General features: G+C 30.2%; 1 protein-coding gene across 1 annotated transcript in view; it reads right to left on the bottom strand.

Annotated features, from left to right (window-relative positions):
- cutlet (chromosome transmission fidelity protein 18 homolog) overlaps positions 1–15,753 on the bottom strand; it is a 48,630-nt gene extending 32,877 nt beyond the window's left edge. The window contains exons 1-13 of the mRNA XM_088202805.1: positions 15,499–15,753; positions 14,974–15,439; positions 14,739–14,907; positions 14,473–14,670; positions 14,165–14,396; positions 13,937–14,065; positions 13,700–13,868; positions 13,452–13,641; positions 13,152–13,387; positions 7,195–7,429; positions 6,958–7,119; positions 6,732–6,876; positions 4,973–5,196 (exon numbers count right to left, since the gene is read on the bottom strand). Of these exons, the coding sequence (XP_088058931.1) occupies positions 4,973–5,196; positions 6,732–6,876; positions 6,958–7,119; positions 7,195–7,429; positions 13,152–13,387; positions 13,452–13,641; positions 13,700–13,868; positions 13,937–14,065; positions 14,165–14,396; positions 14,473–14,670; positions 14,739–14,907; positions 14,974–15,439; positions 15,499–15,577 (2,634 nt within the window). The 5' untranslated portion in view covers positions 15,578–15,753. The remainder of the gene's footprint in view (positions 1–4,972; positions 5,197–6,731; positions 6,877–6,957; positions 7,120–7,194; positions 7,430–13,151; positions 13,388–13,451; positions 13,642–13,699; positions 13,869–13,936; positions 14,066–14,164; positions 14,397–14,472; positions 14,671–14,738; positions 14,908–14,973; positions 15,440–15,498) is intronic.
- Positions 15,754–19,175: the final 3,422 nt, after the last annotated feature.

Raw genomic sequence — 19,175 nt, 5'->3', positions numbered from 1 at the left:
ATCTCACGGTGTACCACAAGTGTCTAAATTGGGACCATTGCTGTTTATATTATATATTAATGATATAATTAATAATATAAAAAGATGTAAAATACATCTGTTTGTTGACAGCAAATAAATACATATATTGCATAAGTGATAATGTTAAAGAAGTTGTAGATAATTTAAATAATGAATTAAGTATAATATAAATATGGTTAAAAAATAATGCACTTAAGCTAAATGAGAATAAAACAATATGTATGTTTAATTATAAATATATGCTAGATCATAATATAAAATAGCTATAGACAACCCTATTATAGAAATAGTTGATAATATAAAATATTTAGGAGTAATTGTAGATAAAAAATTAAATTTTAAGGAACATTGTAATTACATATTAAAAAAATAGGTATATTATCCAAGATGAAAAATATGTTAGGTATAAACACAAAAAAAGAATTAACAATAGTATTATATTGCCCCATTTTAATCATTGTGCAACAATATTAGATATGTTTAATAAATTGGATAAAATTATCTTGCAAAAAATACAAATAAAAATAGATTCACTAATTTTAAAAGTATAATTGATAGATTGGAATAATTAAATGTTCAAGAAATATTGAAGATTAATGTTTTATAAAAGTTATAAGATACTAAATTAATAAGAAATAATGATATACATAGATGTAATACTAGAGATAGAGACAATTTAAGGATAGTTAGACATTAGAAAATGAGTACGGCCAGGGGAAGAATGTACGGAAGTGTGAATTTGTATAATAATATTCCTAGGACAGAGGGTTTCTTCAACGGAATAAAGAAACACCTTCGTACATTAAGAAATAAATCATAATATTAAATATTTTGCTCTGTATATGTCTACATTATATTATATGTTATATATGTTTTGATTATATTTGTTTAGCATATAAACAATTAGCTAAATAAGTTAATAAAAAAAAAGTAATAAAAATAAACGCATTAAAATATAACATATTTTTGTCTTAAAAAAAACTACCGTGAAAAACTAATAACCATTATACTATAACGAGTTATCTCGTCTGTAACAGTGCTGATTGTAAAATATTCAATGGGTATTGTAATTTTCGAATCGATGATTGGCAATTATATCATTTGAGCTCTAGTGGTGCTAAAATCCAATGGTGCTCCCCATCCGATATTATGGTTATCGTTTTTTTCGTCCGATTGAATCTTGAACCGCAAATGGCGCGTGAGCCGCACACCAGATAGTAGTAGCTCATCTACGACGTCAGACTCATCCGGACATCAATCTCAACACAATGGGACTTCACCAGCCGATATCGAATCGACATTAACATCATAATAACGGCGGTCGTAATAAAAACAACAATGACTACCGAGAAAACCAGTCTAGGGGGCAATAAAACACCCCCAGTACTGGTGTGCATACGCCCCGGTCATTAATAGCCTTTTTGTACGCCCCACTCGTGTGTGATGACATTATAAATATTAATCGAGAATATTCTGAGAAATTGTTGTCGTAAGCCGTTTATGCGAGGGGACGTGAATATAGTCACTTAAATAGTTTTAAATTACATATATAAAGACATCAAGGGAATGGGATGTAAGTACTATTTTTTTGTGAATTGATGTATGAATATCTTATTTAGATAATATACATATGCTACATCGCACGCGTTTCTTTCTTGATTATATATTATTAAGATACTTTTGTGCTCCAGCTCAAATACGAGTTTTACATGTGACCTAATTAGATGCAACCTTCTGTTACTTTGTTCAATAAGATCAAATAAATTTAAACAGATCTTCAAACAAATTGTAGTTAGAAGATCTGCACAACTCACTAAAGGGGAGTAGCTTTCCGGTACTTAATTTTTATAACTACACTACTAGTAAGTACACTTAACCCTTGATTTACACGGTTAGGACAAAAACAGTTTTTTTAAATACTCCAAATTAAACATATTAAAAGTAATAGAAATCGTGCCGTCGCCGTCGTAGTGTGAATGGTCCATCACTCACACAACGCCAATGACGATAACATGATGATTATGATGTTTAAGAAGTACATCAAAACCGAATTTTGACCAATAGAAGAGCGCAAAAAACAATTATGACTTCTCAGAAGTCAAAAATCCACGTCAAAAGCAATAAAATCGTGTCGGCGCTGTCGCGGTGGAAACGCTCGTTACCGAACGTTAGTTTCCTCTATAAATGTTATACTTCCGTATAATATTCCCCTGGCCGTACTCGTTTTCTCATATCTATCTATTCTTAAATTAACTCTATTTCTACTATTAAATCAATGTATATTTTTATTTATTGTCAAATTTATAGTGGAAACAATTTAAACTAAAGTGCAATTATGTATTTCTCATACTTTTTTATAAATGTTTCAACAATAAAAATAAGGTAAAGTATAATTGTATTTTTAAAACATTTTATTTTATTATTATATCAGTATTAGGTTGGTCCTAGGAGAAGATAAGTGACATAGGTAAAAGAAAATTAAAATAGGAAAAAAGAGATTAATTTTGTCGTATAAAATGAGTGGTATTTTTATTTATACTGCTATTTTTTGTAAAGATAATGTCGAGATAGATAGACATTTACATATTGGCCCAAATAAACTGCTATTTTCTTTAAAAAATATCCATGATTAATCGGTAGTAAAGTGTTTGAATATTTGACCGCGGAACGCAATTTTTTAATACATTACTAATAAATTTTCATTTAATTTATTGTTAATATTTTTAACAATTTAATTAAGAGAAAAGAGGGTTGCTCGGATAATTATTCGGTCGGTATTTGATAAATAATAACATACTATTTGATTTTTAAAAATACAACAATATTTTTTAGCACTTTTATGATTATTAATGATTACAATTATATTATTTTTAATTAAATTGTCTATAGTATAGTAAATAATTTATAATTTCCATGGGAAAATAATGAAACTTCATGTTATTTATACTACTTTTATGTACTCTACGTTGATTTTTCATTGGGTACGACACTAGTATTCGAACTCTTATGCACACATAAAAGTTACGCTCAAATAAATATACCATGAAAATGCCGTATAACAAAATTGTATGAAAAGAAACCAATCAAAAAACCTCAATCAATTCAAATTTACCAAGAAGTAAAAATTTAACTTTTACTTTTTGTTAAATATTTTATTTTATTTTAAATAAAATCTATTTGTCCAAAAATATTGGATAGTAAGCTGAAATTAAAAATTAAAAATACGTCTTGCAATAGTACTAAAGATGGCATTGTTAAGGCTAATAAATTTTAAGTAGAACCACCCACTAAATGTGAATGCTTTTGAATGTCTCGCATGAATGGAAACGTGTGAAATGGGGGATGTTAAAAATCTTGAAAATTTCCATGTACTCGTTTAGAACGAGAAACGAGAACGATGAAAAGAAAAGTGTTGACACGGCTACGTTCAATATTAAGCAAAAAATTAATAGACTACATTTGTCCTGCTGCCTACGCCGAGGGATGTTCAGATTATTTTTGATAAAAGCAAAAATAATTTATAAAACATATATATTGTATCATAGTATTAAAGCTAACCAAGATATGTTATAAATGGTAAGTGAAAAACGTTTTTGTATTTTTACAAATATTTCCAATGCTAGTATGGTCAGAGAAGAGAGCAACGTTATTGTAAATTTAATAGTTAAATTATTAATTTTATTAAATTAATATTTATGAACGCATTGATCATCCCCTAAGAAGTTTTTCTCATTACAGGAATGGGGCAAAAAGCACGGCCTAACCAATGAGCACAAAGCTTCCGCCCACTGATGGAATATATTACAGTGAAATGACTTGAAAAATGTGAAAACCCGCGAGCACCTACTCGACGACCAGGTAATTACACCCTTACATAACGCATGAAGAGTTTTACTTTACACAGAGAAAACTATTTTACACCCGAACGATTTTGACCCCGTTCTGGCAAATTTAATATTTTCCAATAATTTTACAAATATTAAATACGAATTATATATTTATAAAATGGGGTTTATAGCTACAACTTATATTAAAAAAATATAGTTATGATCATGCTTCTCAATATTATTTGAGTGTTTTAAGCGGATTTGGGAATTTTTATACTAGTATTACTTTAAGTCTTCTAGTTATTTTCAATTAAGTTACAGTTCTATTTTCCACATTTTATTTAACAGCAATTTTAGTTAGATGTAATACATTTTTATATCAAGATATTGATACATATACATATATTTTCACAATGTTGTTAATAAATATGATAGAAAAGTAAATGAATTTCAAAATAACTAAGATTATTTATCAAATTGAACCATAAAAATTGTAATTAGCGCATTTGTAATTATGTGAATAAACGTTGATTCTTAAAATCAAATTTGATTATATGATTATTGTATATTATAAAGATATCAAAATAAATAATTGGTAAATAAATTTAGCCAAGTAAAAAATTGTGAATACATTATTAATTACCAGACGTCATGCATTACACATGGGTCTGTCTTATCCTTGTGAAATTTAATAATCACAAAGAAAATAGTATTCGATTAAAAACCCTATTTAGTATACAAATATTATGTAAACATTCTTCTACTACTGCATTTTTATGTGGCATGGTTAATTAAAAAAAGCACATTGCTAAAATATGAAAAGAATATCAATCTCCCCTAAACGCTCGTAGGGTTAAAGATGAAGCTATTAAAAATGTTTTTTATTTACATTACGTTGCTTCGTGAACACCAGCTAACGTGAATGGGAGACCTCATTCACTTTGTGTTTATATACACCTTTATGAGGGAAGATTGCAACTTTAGATTTCACTGAACAATTATGGGAAGACATTCAAGGCGACTTTCATAATTACGCGTCTATTTAGTAAAGGCCGAGCCCTATTCAGCATTTTAATGATTTCATTTAAATATTCATCGAAGGGAATTTTTAAAGGGTTACTCACCAGTGAGACTTCTCTGAACGATTTCGGTTGCAGCCGCACTAGATGATTGGGAGTGGTCGGCTTCGGCGGCTGTTGAACGTTTTCTATAGGTCGCATCTTTTTGGCGGTATTGTCCGTTTTGCTGACTTTCAGTTCGTTCCTTTTGATCTTCTCTAAGTCCACTTCCCGAGAAATAAGTTGCTTCATTGCATAAGTTAAGTTTCGGAGGAGCGATATTTTCTCATCTAAAAAATTGGGTTATAAAGTTATTTTTATATATAATGCAAGGAAAATATAATTTATTCATAATTAATAATTTAAGCTGAAAAATATTAGTCTAAACTTGAATATTTACTAATAAAAAATATTTTATGACACTTGAGAATAATGTGTATTTTATAAAATCTACTAGTGATAAAAAATTCAATTATTTTTAAACAGCTTATTATATATAAATATATTTTTGTGTTTTCAAATAAGATTACTTGAATACTTTAATAGATATGTTAAAGAATTCTGGAATAGTTTTCTATGTTTTGAAATAATGTTTATCATATTAAAAACAAGTTTTTCGTTTAACTGTCGGAAAATTTTCAGTATAAAGGCCTTTCCAAACAGAGAGCGAAGCGAAGGCGTGGCGAGGCGTTTTTATTTTGTAATACACCAAATCCGTCGAGTCTCGTCACACAGAAAGCGAACGCGAAGCGTTCCGAGGCGTTTTCGCGGCTTCGCATGTCATAGCGAAGCGAAGGCGTGACGATATTTTATTTTTGACTGTTTTATTATAAAAAATAAGAAAAAGAGCAAAGAATTTGGGTACACGACATAAATAAAACTCGGGAAGACTATGGAGAGTATCATAGGCTCCATAATTGAATCTTATGAAGACCGATTTTACACTTATTTTCCTATGTCTAACGAATAGTTTGTGAACAATCACAACCGGCACGCTTCGCCGCGAAAACGCCTCGGAACGCTTCGCGTTCGCTTTCTGTGTGACGAGACTCGAAGGACTCGGTGTATTACAAAATAAAAACGCCTCGCCACGCCTTCGCTTCGCTCTCTGTTTGGAAAGGCCTTTATACTGAAAATTTTATTTAGTCGTTGAAAAAAATTTTTTTTTAATATTAATATTATTATTGTTTTCCAAATAAACGCTGTCGATCAGCTTTGTTAAAAAACTTGACCGAAGCACAAAACATATTGCATACCGCAACGAAGTGTTAGAAAACTCACTATATTTTTTTAATTCACATATATTTTATATATTGGTTGTTTAAATTGTACATTATTTCAAAACATACGAAACTATTTCCGGCTACACTAATGAAACGCTAATGCGCAGTTTTTATATTTTAATGCACTCTACAAATAAAATGTTGCTCAATCTACGCATTTATTTAATGCTCGCTTCTTATTATTGTAATGCATAAACAATTAGTTTTAAGGAGCAAAGGATTTATGCAAATGCTAATTCTTTTAAAATAATTCACAGTGAATTACACCCATCTTTTTCCCAAAGCTGTCATTAGTTTTCAAGTATTAAAAATCGCTGTTATCAAAAAATATGCTAGAAAACTAACATAAGACAGTCAGATAATATAATTTTTATATACACAAATATTATAATAATAAAATACTTTTTCTATTATAAAATCCATTATTTCATTCTAGAAGCAAATAGTTAAGTTTAAATGAGTAATATATCTGAAAGCAAGCGTTGAAAAGTATAAATTGAATTATTTTATCGAGGTGAGGAGAAAAGTAAGAAAGCGCATACCGAATATAGCAATTTGATTAATGTGAGGATCTAAAACATAATTATAAGTCCCATCTTCAGATCTTTCTTGTACGTATTGTAAGCCATAATCCAACATTACACCGACGACTGTATTCATTTCAAGTTTTTCTTTCTTAGAATACAACTGAAAGCATACATTGATCATTAATAAATATATGTGTGTACATACATATATGATATTTACATAATATACACAAAAACTTACTTGTATATTGACTGGTCTCAAAGCTGGACTTATAATATGCGGAAGCATAGGAAGTAAATCCATGACGAGTACATTTTTCGAAATGAACGGTTTCGTTTGAGGATTCATTCCTTTTTCTACGCCGATCGTTATTCCCGATAGTTGGTTTTGCCTCTGATACATCTGATTATTGGATACAAATATGTGTAGAATATAGGTTTATACTATTAGTATTAATATTAGTATTAACATACTCACCTCAAAGCTTTGATTGGGAAATTTAATCTTAGGCCAATTCAATCCGGCGAATAAGAAATGCCAGCAAACGAAAGCGTGAGGCAAATACGGCATCAACATATAGTTCTGATTGGTGTTGATAAAAGTATTGAAAAGATCGTTGGTTATAAACCAGTCCATAGCGTGAGAAATTCCTAGCAGCAAAGAGTCGCGCATTTTCATGTCCAAGAAGTTTTCGTAAACGCCTTGCATCAATCTAGAACATTTCATCGAATGAAACACAGAAGTATCGTTAATTTAGATTAAAATATAGATATGTACACAGATTTAACACAGCATCTTTCTGTTTTTTGGCTTAAAGAAGGTAGATAAGGTAAATAAGTTTCGGAATCTACGGTTTAAATGATAAAACAACGACACATTAACCAGATTATTCAATCGGAAAAAATGTCACATTTGGCCATAAAAAATAATAAAAAACGACCATAACAAAAAAAATTCTTTCAAAAAATTTAAATGTACAATGTATTATAACAATCTTTTATATATATTATCTTATATATAATTGTTCTAAACTTCCTCCGAATAGAAACTCAATAAATCGCACTGCCACATGTAGTGTGAACAAATTTAAATTAATTACATTTGAATTGAACCAACAAAAATATAGGTTAATTATTCATTTGATTTTTTACGTGAAAAATCAAAATGGCCGTCGGTGTTTGGCAAAATATTTTATTTTTGACACGTGCATTTTTTTCGATATAACGGATTGCAAATTAACCAGGTACGTTTCAACTATGAAAATATAACATGGGTGAGGATTGAAATTAAACGTTGATTAAACCATTTAGAGACTCGATCTTCCTTCAGTGAAAAGTTGCGCATACCGTCAACGTGCTCCGAGATCAAAAAGTGAGTTTTATCATTTGCGATACTAAAAATTATTAATTAAAATGTCCAAAATACGAGACACTTGACAGAAAACATGATATCGTATATTATTTGTATACAAAGATTTGTTGTATGCAAAAGTAAGCATTTACATTATTATTAATTTATCAGTTTGGAATCTAGAATTTAACTCGATGTTTGGCTAATTTTCGCTAATCAAAAGCACAAAAGTACACTTTAATGTTAAAAAGTTGACTTTTATCTGGGTTTTTGTTTGGTTTTGTTGTGACAAACCATTTTTCAAATTAATTTTTAATGAGGTTTTTACTTATTTTAATTTTTGTATGAGCAATAGTGTCGTAAAAAAATTACAGGCCTTCCTTAACTAAGGGTCTAAATGTGACTTTCGTCTCTGCACAATGCAGAGACCCACAGCAGCACGTTACAGATGCTCAGTTTTATCTTAAGAAATACGCTTTACATTAAGAATACTTTAGTATCGCGCAATCTTAATGATACTCTAGTCCGCAGCATACAAAAAGCTGGCTCATATTGACATTTTCTCATGCATTTATTTTTTATAGTTGGCAAAGTTTATTTTTATTGAATATTTTTAATTATGCTTGAAAATCAGTGTGATATTTACTAATTAATCTTAGTCTATTATAAATCAGTAAAATTCACTTTTTCAAACAATCCAATAGAATTCCATTTAAGATTAGAGTACGTTTGGGATAAGGATGCCGGTTTGTTATTGTGTGCGTGTACATGTATACGAGAGGGAGAAGCGATGTAGCGTGTACTTCGTTGTCTCGCTTTCTCTTTTAAGGAAAGTCGCTGATTCGTCAACGCTGGTATTCGTCATTGTGCAGTGTGGCACAGAAGTTCCACCTTCTCTAGTGATTTATTTTAAATAATTTTGTGTTGATATTGGTTTAATTGATATCAAGGCTTCAAATACACACTGTAAGTTATTCGTTCTCTTACCCGTGGATTAAAATATTTTAATTATTTTTCCATTAATCCGTACGCTGTTGGTTTTTTTACACTATTCTCTGTAAGGCTTAAAAAAGTTATTATTCTTATCGTTGCGCCAATGATAATTTTTTAATTTATTTAATGGATTCTAATGATTTAATAGAGTTGTCGACTCATTAAACAATCTGCGAATAATTTCTTTCCCCATTTTATATCATTTTGCTTTTGAAGAATAGCTAAAGACTTCATTATTTTTTTGACTAGTGAAAGATTTTGAATTTTGCAAATATTTAATTAATGACATCAATGTTTTCTTCGATTATATAATATATTTTTAATTGTCCGTTGAAATTTCCAACTTAGCTTAGATATATCTATGTTAAATAAACATATATTTTCTTTTAAAATAAAATAATGAAATATTCTGAGCGAAATTGTTTTGAGCCACACAGTTCACGCACACAATAACAAACCGGAATCCTTATCCCGAGCGTACTCTAACAGGCGAAAATAACATTTGTACTTGAACAAAACTACTGTTCTTCTATTATATAGTATCTGTATCTGAAAATTTAAGTTACAGTATCTAATATGTTTTTCAGTACCTAGATATGGTCTCTTACCTGCTTTTGTGCTAGTTTTACTAGTTGTGATGTTTGTATTGACAAATATTACCTCATATTTTATTAATATATATTTATTTTGTTTTAATAACTAATAGTTTACATGTGCAGTAAAATTCTAATGGGCTAATTCCACCACGTGCCCCCTCGCCCCCTCCCCTCTCAAACGACATCCCTGTTTAGAATCCACGTCAAAAGCAATAAATCGTGCAGTCGCAGTGGAAACACTGGGTTATCTAACGTTCATAATAAGACTTTTTATAATAATATTATGACAAATAAGCGAGAATCGAATGAAGCATATCTAAACCGAATTTTTACCAATAGGAGAGAGCAAAAAAAATCCACGGTGAGGTAAAAGTTAGCCAGTCAGTGGTCGATTTTTTAATATTTCCATTATATTAGGATTCATAATTCATCAGTCTTTTTACAACAATATTACCACTTACAATAAGTGAGAATCAAATGAAGCACATTTAAACCGAATTTTAACCAATAGGAGAGCACCAAAAACAATTATCCCTTCTCAGAAGTAAAAAATCCACGTCAAAAGCAATAAAATCGTGGCATCGCCATCGCCATTGGTATAATTGTTTTTGTGCCCTCCTATCGACCAAAATTCGGTTTGACTTTGACTAATACTCTCATATTAGAAGTCCATAGTAACATCGCTAAGGATAGCTATCATATTTTTAAAACATAGTGTAATATCGAAGTGCAGACAAACTGTAGAGAAATATGCGAAATGCAACGTCTATCTGTACTTTTTCATCTACTTATTTTCCCCCGAGTTTGCTTAGTTTGTATTTTGGACTATAATAGTTTTAGAACACTCATTAGATCAAGTTGGGTTTGGTTAATTCGTGTAGCTTAGGTTTGGGTTTGAACAGCAAATGGACATTTCGCAACTATCAAATTGAGTTTCACAGACATTTTAGAGCAGCATATAATTTCATTAGCGCTGATTAGTTAAATTATCAACTGGTGAAAATGCATTTGTACTTCACTGAAAAATAAACAATCACTGTAATTTTACATCACATTTATACATCGCATGTAAATAAATAATGATGTAATAAATAATAATGATAAATAAGTAAATGTGTATATTACTACGTATGGAAAAGTTAAAATCATATAATTTTACTAGCACCTACCAGATAAATTATATTTTCTCTTGGAAAAATATATATTTATCGGTGAAAATGTAGTATTTTTACATTTTCTTTGAAGGATAATCCAAGAATTTCTTTTCATTAAGATTCATAGTATTTCATTAAATGACATGCATTTTTCTGGCCAAATTTCCCCTCCCCCCCCCCTCAAATGACATCCCTGAATCTTTTACAAAATATTTTATTGGGTACTTATGAGTATTAATCGTTTATCCCCAAACTGGAAAAGCGTACGATATTGCAGATCTTATTATATTTATTTACTTTTATGGCAAAAAAAGTACACATTTTTGTTGTTTTATTGTATCAGATTTCCACAAAAAAAATCAAATCTAAGGTAAGACCTACATACTTTCCCAGTTTAAAAAAAATGTTATACGTTTTAATTTAAACTAATTTACCGACAGCGACAGAGTTTTTCCTTTAACCCTTTAAACGCCAGCGACTAATTTGTGAATCAGCTGTTATTTCTCTTCATGCATTATTATCTATAAAATACTTGGTTTATTAATAAATTATGCAAATACAATAATCTTTACGAATTAAAAAAAATAATTCGTATATCAACTAGTGAGTCACTGGCGTTTAAGTAGTTGATGAGAAAACATTACTGTGACGTTTTTAGTGAAACTTACGGTGACTAGCCAATTGTTGAACCACTTTTTAATCATGTTTATTTTGTTTTGAACTTTATCTACTGCTCAATGAGTAATTTTATAGTTTAGTTAGAAAATCACTCGTAAATATTGTAAATAACAAGGGTCCTAAAAATTGAACCTTGTAGCTTCTGGAATTCAACAAATAATATTATATTTAAATTTTCTAGTTCAAAAACAAATTTATTGATTTAACCATAGATACTAAAAAAAATGTATATAAATGTTTGCGTGCCAAATGTGATTGAACACTTTAACAATGTCAGATATAACTGTTCCTATGGTCATTCTCCTGTCAAAACCCCCGTGGATATTTATTTCACCACTCAATATAGTTGATCGGTGGCAAAAAGAAAACAACTAAATTAAAATTGTTAAACAGGCAAAATTTTATTATTATAAAAGTATTCCGAGTAGTTAAATTTGAATTATTTTTTCGAGAATTGTACTTGTAATGGATAATTATAACCTTATGTACCAGTAACTAGAAAGAATCAGAAGGTCTGTACTCAGTTTAAAAACTGCTATTTAAAAATATGGACAGGAAAGAGATTAATTTATAATTCCTCAAAAGTAATCAATGCCAATCGGTGGAAGGATTTCAAAAGTTTTATAAAAAAATGGAGTATTTTCTAGGAGCTCTATGATTGGGAAGTTGCGGTGATTTTCTAGTTTGTGAATTGTTACTGGGTCAATTTTTTCTAAAGTTTATGCAAAATAACCTTTAATTTGTGTTTCAATTTGATATTTGAAGTTATTTTTAAATTTACATCGATTTTGAAGACTGTCAGCCTCATCAACAGATAAAAAGATAAATAAATACAGTTCTGTTTTCATATATTGCAGTGTTTTTTAAACACAATGTGTATAAAGTTTACTGTTTATGAATAATACAACATATACTATACTAATTCTAGAAACATATGTATATGCAATCTGTTTACAATTGTTTAATTGACGTCTATATAAATACATATATACTCTAATAGTGGTCTTAAAAGTAGAGTACACATACTTTCAGAGGGTACGAAAATTGATACTCGAGTAATATTTACACAATTGTAAACATCAAATAAACGAGAAATCGACAGCTGCGATGCATTCGAATACTCGTTGAAGAGTTGACACCAAATCTTTTAGATAAATTAGAATTTATTTACCAATGTATATTCAGGAGTATGTGCTAATTTTTATGTTAGGTGTATGTGATCAAAATAGTTCGGAGTCTAGGTTTCTTAGATATTATATGAAGCATGTATAATAGGTGAAACTTCAAGGTGAACTCAACAATGTGTCACTTTTTTATTATTTCATAAAAATATTATTTAAACCTCTAAGAGTAACGTAGTGAAAATATGATTTATAATGTATATGCATCGAGTTATCTCCAATATCCCTACTAGGCAATGAGCAGACAATAATCAAACCCTTACCTTTATATGGATAGTCTTGAGATGGGTTTCGGCAAGTTAGATGTATTAAGACTTCAACATCACTTTACAATTTCTCTATGACTTTTTTGTGTTTACAGTATATAAAAAAAGAGGTAAAAAGCAAAAAATTTTGCTATGCATTTTTATAGGGAAAATATTTTTTAACGGTAGCAATTCGCAAACCACTCTTACACAAAATACTGTTAAGAACTCGATTACCTTTCATAATCCCCAAACGACTGAACAACGCCTAAGATCTTTTTACTCCGACTTCTCAAACTGGCATCGTAAGTGTTAGCATCGTCGTTGTTTTTACGCGAATTTATCAAGCTATGATCTTCCATTCTTTGATGCTTAGGCAGTTGTATTTGGAATATTTCTTGCCAGACTTGAAACAATCCTTTATTCATATCCTTCTGACCGATATTAAAGCTCAATACATCAGATAGTTTAATCTGAAATTTATAATACATAAAAAAACTATGGTAAAATAATATGCATATAAAACAGGATACGCACCTGTTTTCCTTTAGCTTTGCAAAAATGTAAGACACCTAAGCAAGACCTCACGTCGTTGTGGGTTTTTTCACCGAGAGCCGTAAGCACCGAAAGATCCACTTTTAAACCTTCGTTTATGGTAACTTCGGATAATCGTTGAACCAATCTAGAGTTTTGTGTCGGCGGAAAGTGGACGACGAACGCAGATTGCCTTTAAAATTCAATTAGTTTAAATAAAATAGTATTAAATACTATACAATAAAATTTACCTAAGCGGTCTTAGAGATGAGGTATAAACATCGTTACAAATACATATTACGGGTCTTTTTAAAATGTTAACTTTTGCTTTCTGTCCTTTTTTAACTTTTTCTGTGATTGTTCCGGATATAAATTTGACCAAAAATTCAACGGCCGGTAAGGGAGCTCCGTCTATTTCATCTGTACAATAAAATATTTATTTTTTACGACTGATTCGTAACATATTAATTTATCTGTTAAAATTTAACCTAGAATCAAGCAATTCGGTTTACGTTCTTCGTCCAAGACTGATTTCATCTGGGTAGCATTTTCCAGTGCTAATTTAAAAGCTTCTACACTTCTGTCATCTGATGCGTTGATCTCGATAGGTTTATAACCTAAATAATTAGTTTTATAAATGAGTAAGATATATCGAATAAATTATAATATATGTATGTATATATGTACATATGTATATATATATTTTATATTTTAACCTGCATGTTTAGCGATCAAATGGGCTAAAGTCGTCTTTCCGCAACCTGGGGGGCCACAAAGCAATGCAACCTTAAACTTGGGTCTATTATGTTCGTCTAACTCTAAACTCAGCTCTTGAACATTTTTAGGAATGAATTTTCTCTTAGCGCCAAACTCAAATTTACCAGACCTTTTATTAAATTTGCTATTAATATCAGTGTTTTTTATTTTAATCTCCTTATTAAAGACCACCTGGAAACAAAATTTCATGCTAGAATCATATTTCTAATAGTGTAATCACTTTTTAAATACATAAGTAACATTAAACCTTATCCCACATCTTCAACCATTGTAGTAAGACTCTATTAGTTGACTCGTCCGATAACAATTCGACGTATCTCATAGGTTTATAGCGTTCGACCCACATTGTATTTTGATTTTCGTCTTGTAATTGATCTAACGATTCCAAATCTGTCATTAAGTTTTCTTCAGTGTTGATTTGATTCTGTGTAGCTTTATTCTCTAACTATAATGGAAATATAATAATCATTTCAAAGTGGATACATACATATTATTTGTTTTAATTTAACAGACATATTCAGTAGCTTTTTTCCAATCGTTTTTATAAGTGTCATTCAACATGCTTTTAAAACCTTCGTGTGATTTAGTTATTTCGTCCAATTCCCGTTCCATATATGCTTCATCGTGAAATCTAACGTATACTCTTTCTCCGTTACTTTTTGTAACGGGAATAAACGGCCATCTACACAAATTAAATTATTTATACATGAATTATCAATAACAATTCTATATTTATATTGAATATTACCTCGGAATCGTGGTAGATATGTTATCGATATTCTCGCGAAGATTTTTACCTACGTAGTCTTTTCCTAACAAACTGATCGGATTGTTTATCTTAATTTTCCGCTGACGCTCTACTAAAATCTTTTCTATCATCGCCAAATCTCTCTGTTCTTCAGATTCATATTTTGTCTTTTTACTGACTTGACCCAAACATTCTATATCGTAATCTAAATCTTCAATATCACCGAATAAGTCTTCAATGTTCCTCTTCTGCGAACTGGGTTGCGATGCAGGTAAATTTTCAATGCCGCTCAAGTTGAAAACGTCGGTTGCTTCTTCGACTATGTTATCGTCTAATGAAATGTTGTGTGATGAAACGCGAGCTGTCGAGGTAGACGCTTTTATGCCGATTGTTTTTTGAACAGCTGGAGTAGAAAAATCGAGCGATTTTCTTGCAATTTTGCTCGGACCCGCTTGATATTCTTCTTCTAAAACAATCCATGATATTTATCAAACTAAATAGGATATAAAAATGCAATATATATACCTTCGTGATCTCTCAAAGCTTCTAAATCATCTCCATACATCAATTCAAACTCTTCGTCGGGATCCGGATAGTCACCCATTTTACAATAATATATTAAAAATACTGAATGTAATAATAAATGTGTAGTTACTTTAAAGTAAATTAACTAAATTCAACTTCATTATTGCACAAATTACACAAGCGCTGTGGCAAACGTCAATGTCAAAATCGACAGTTTACCGCGCTGTCAAAGACGATATTCTTATTTTTGGCCATAAAACAATTTATTTCGATCATACCATATAAAAAAATAAAATTCAATAAATATGCAAAATTTTATTTTTACTTTATTTTTAAATTATAATAATAAAATAAACTTTAATAAACTATGTGGCAGTAATTAAATACACGCTTCAATTAAAAAATCCATAAATAATTCCTAATTTAAAATACAATATATTTTTCATAATAGTAAATAAATTTATCGTTCGTAACAAAAAATATAATAACATTTAATACAAATGATCAAGTCAATTTAAATAATCAAATTTTATAAACATACTTTTTTGTGTAGATAAGGTGGCTTTCGAAAATGATGTTACATGTGTTTCGTGAATTTCTTACACCCCCCCCCCCCTCTTTATATCAAGTTGTCGTTAAGCCAAACTTTTGTTTGTTTCACACTGTCACAATTCTGCTAAGCCCCCCCCCCTCTCTTTTTTAAGCCTGTGACATAATTTTTGGAAATTGCCTAAATGCAAAATCTAATAGTTTTAGTTTACATACTCGTATATAGAGGCATACATGTCAAGCAAAGATATTGCAAGTATAAGGAATTTTGATTAATTATCAAGAATGAAGTAGGGGATAAGCAAAAAAAATAGTTTACTGATTTAATTTTCCTAATGTTAATATACTTTAAGAAATATTAAGTATAAACAGTAATGAATATGTTGATCAAACATACTTGCGTCTTTTTCGCCAAAATATCATAAATAAAAATGTATCAGTTGTCCCCTTTAAAACTACATGGACCGCAAAGTTGGAAATAAATATTTTGTCTGGATTTGAAACCAGAATATTAAATTCGGTTTACTCCATCCACACAATCGTGGCTTCAATGGATTGTAACTTGGTTCTGTACGTCATTTGAAAGTCAGATGGTGACACTTCCCCCCCCCCCCCTCTCTAAAATTTAGACATAAAAATGCATATCATTTAATGAAATCCATTTTTTAATAGCACACAGTCCCAGTAGCGTAGCTAGGGTATGTACCGCCCAGGGTGATCCTTAAAATTGCCGCCTCTCCCCCCATACATTTTTTGCAGGGTCATAAAATCAGCATTTCTTAAAATAATAAATTGGTTATTATTAAGCTTTTGTTATTTGGATTTATATATGTTTTAGTGCATTCAGGGTTAAGAGCCACACTAGACGATCCAATCGCGAATATGCCGCCCCCAAGTAAGTGCCGCCCGGGGTGGCCCGCTTCTCCATAGCTACGCCACTGCACAGTCCCCCCTCCTCTCTTGGATAAAGCTGAAATGACATCCCTGATTCTAAATCAAAAATTCTTGAGTTATTCTTCAAAGATTTTTTAAATGTTTCAGTGAATCATATTGAAATACATTTTCATCGATAGATATATATTTTTACCAGAGAAAATTTGATTTATCTGGCAGGTGATAGTGCAATTACATGTTTTCTACTCAAAATAAATGCGTATTTTTCAGTGAACGTATATTTTTACTAGTGAAGTCCAAATACATTTTCATCAGTAAATATATGTTTCTACTAGCGAAAATATACTTTAACTGATAAGCTCTAGTGAAATTAAATACTGCTCTAAAATGTCAATGAAACTCAATATGACAGTTGTAAAACATTCATTTGCTATTTAAACCCAAACCTAATAAACACGAATTAACCAAAACCAGCAGTCATTAGGTCGAGTGCAAAATTTAAACTTAACCAACTCAACTCTCAGAGGAAAATAAGCGGAAATATAAGTACAGTCAGGCTTTGAATCCTGTATGTTGCTCCATAATTTATTTGCACTTCGGTATTAGATCGTTTTTAAAATATGATAGCTATCCTTATTGACATTACAATGGATTTTTGATATAATAGTATTGGTTAAAGTATATTCAAACCGAATTTTTGTCAATAGGAGAGTGCAAAAACAATTATCACTTCTCATAATCCAAAAAATCACGTCAAATGCAATAAAATCGTGTCGGCGTCTTCGCAGTGGGAACGCTCGGCAATGAGCTGAAATGATGTCCCTGTTTAGGTCTTATTTACTATTTGATTTTGTTAAAACTATGAAAATATTCGTTTTATTCTTGACTGTCCATCGAGTATAAAAACGGTAAAAATATGTGTTTACTGGTCGTGTGAAGGAAATATTATATTAACTTAAATAACTTTAGTTGTCTTTCAGTAAAACTCGTCTAATTTTCCAAAATCCAGATAGTATGACTACATTACGTAGATGTTCAAATAAATAATAATGTTTGGCGCCCTATGTTTCTTTTAACCCCCCCCCCCCCTCCCCATCTTTTAATTCTCAATCTCTTAAACAAATTACTTTTTTTTTATTTAAAACTTTTTTAAAAGTGACTTAACAAGTTTTTACACGGACCCACCTTTTCCTATGCAGCGGTATAAACATATACAGTGGTTGTAAAACAATATAAAATATTCGTATAAATTTAATTTTTAACAAAAAAAGGCTCTAATAATTTTTTAAAAAATTGCATTCACAAAATACAAATTACTGGGAAGGGGTTAATACATTATTTTACTTCAATGCGAAAACCCAACGTCTGACACCGTTCCCCTAACCGTACATATTTTTAAACTAAAATCACATTACTTCCATATTTATACTTTTCCCTAGTAGTTTACCTCATTAGTTACTTGTTAACATTAAATTTTAACTTTACGTCGCGTCGGGTTCACTCTATAAACTAGAATAAAATAAGTTTTATATGAAAGTTGTTTTATTTAATTTATTCGGGCTCGGTATTTACATTATCAATAATATATTAAATAACAGTATAATTGCAAAGACACCTTTCACAAATTACTTAATGCTTTGATCACTATTTGGACTGAGCTTCATCGGACCGAACGTTCAAAACGTTCCTCCGATCATTACATATTACGTAAATTCGACTAGAATACACGTGATTAACATAACGATAAAAGTATTAAAACAATCGTTAAAAATATATGCTTAAAACGAGAGTATTACGATAAATAATATGCATAATAAATAAGTATTACATAGTTAAATAACATAAATCAACCGAGTATATAATAAAATCACAGTGCGCGTATGTTAAAGCATAAAATAATATGACTGGATATAAATAATTCACATCAGTTATTGCAATCTGCATTATTCGAACAAATACTGTAGTAAGAATCGTAACCCAATATGAGTTCTAAAGTTTATATGAGTTTCAATATACAAATGGCACGTACGGTTATGTATCACCTAGCCCGTATTATTTCCCTTTTTATTTTAATTCTGTACGTTGAAAAATTTTATATGATATCACACACTAATAAAACGAATATAAACAACTATAACAAATTTAGGAAAAATCACCATCGCTATCCGTAACTACAGAACTGAACTATGCGTCCGTACGTTTATTTGTTTTATCTTTCGATATTATCGACGTGA

This window comes from Plectrocnemia conspersa, unplaced genomic scaffold, assembly GCF_051122295.1.
Source record: "Plectrocnemia conspersa isolate PC_06_02 unplaced genomic scaffold, ASM5112229v1 ptg000013l, whole genome shotgun sequence".
Taxonomy (NCBI): Eukaryota; Metazoa; Arthropoda; class Insecta; order Trichoptera; family Polycentropodidae; genus Plectrocnemia; species Plectrocnemia conspersa.
The sequence above is the reverse complement of the archived record's forward strand: the minus strand, read 5'-3'. Positions and strand labels throughout refer to the sequence as shown.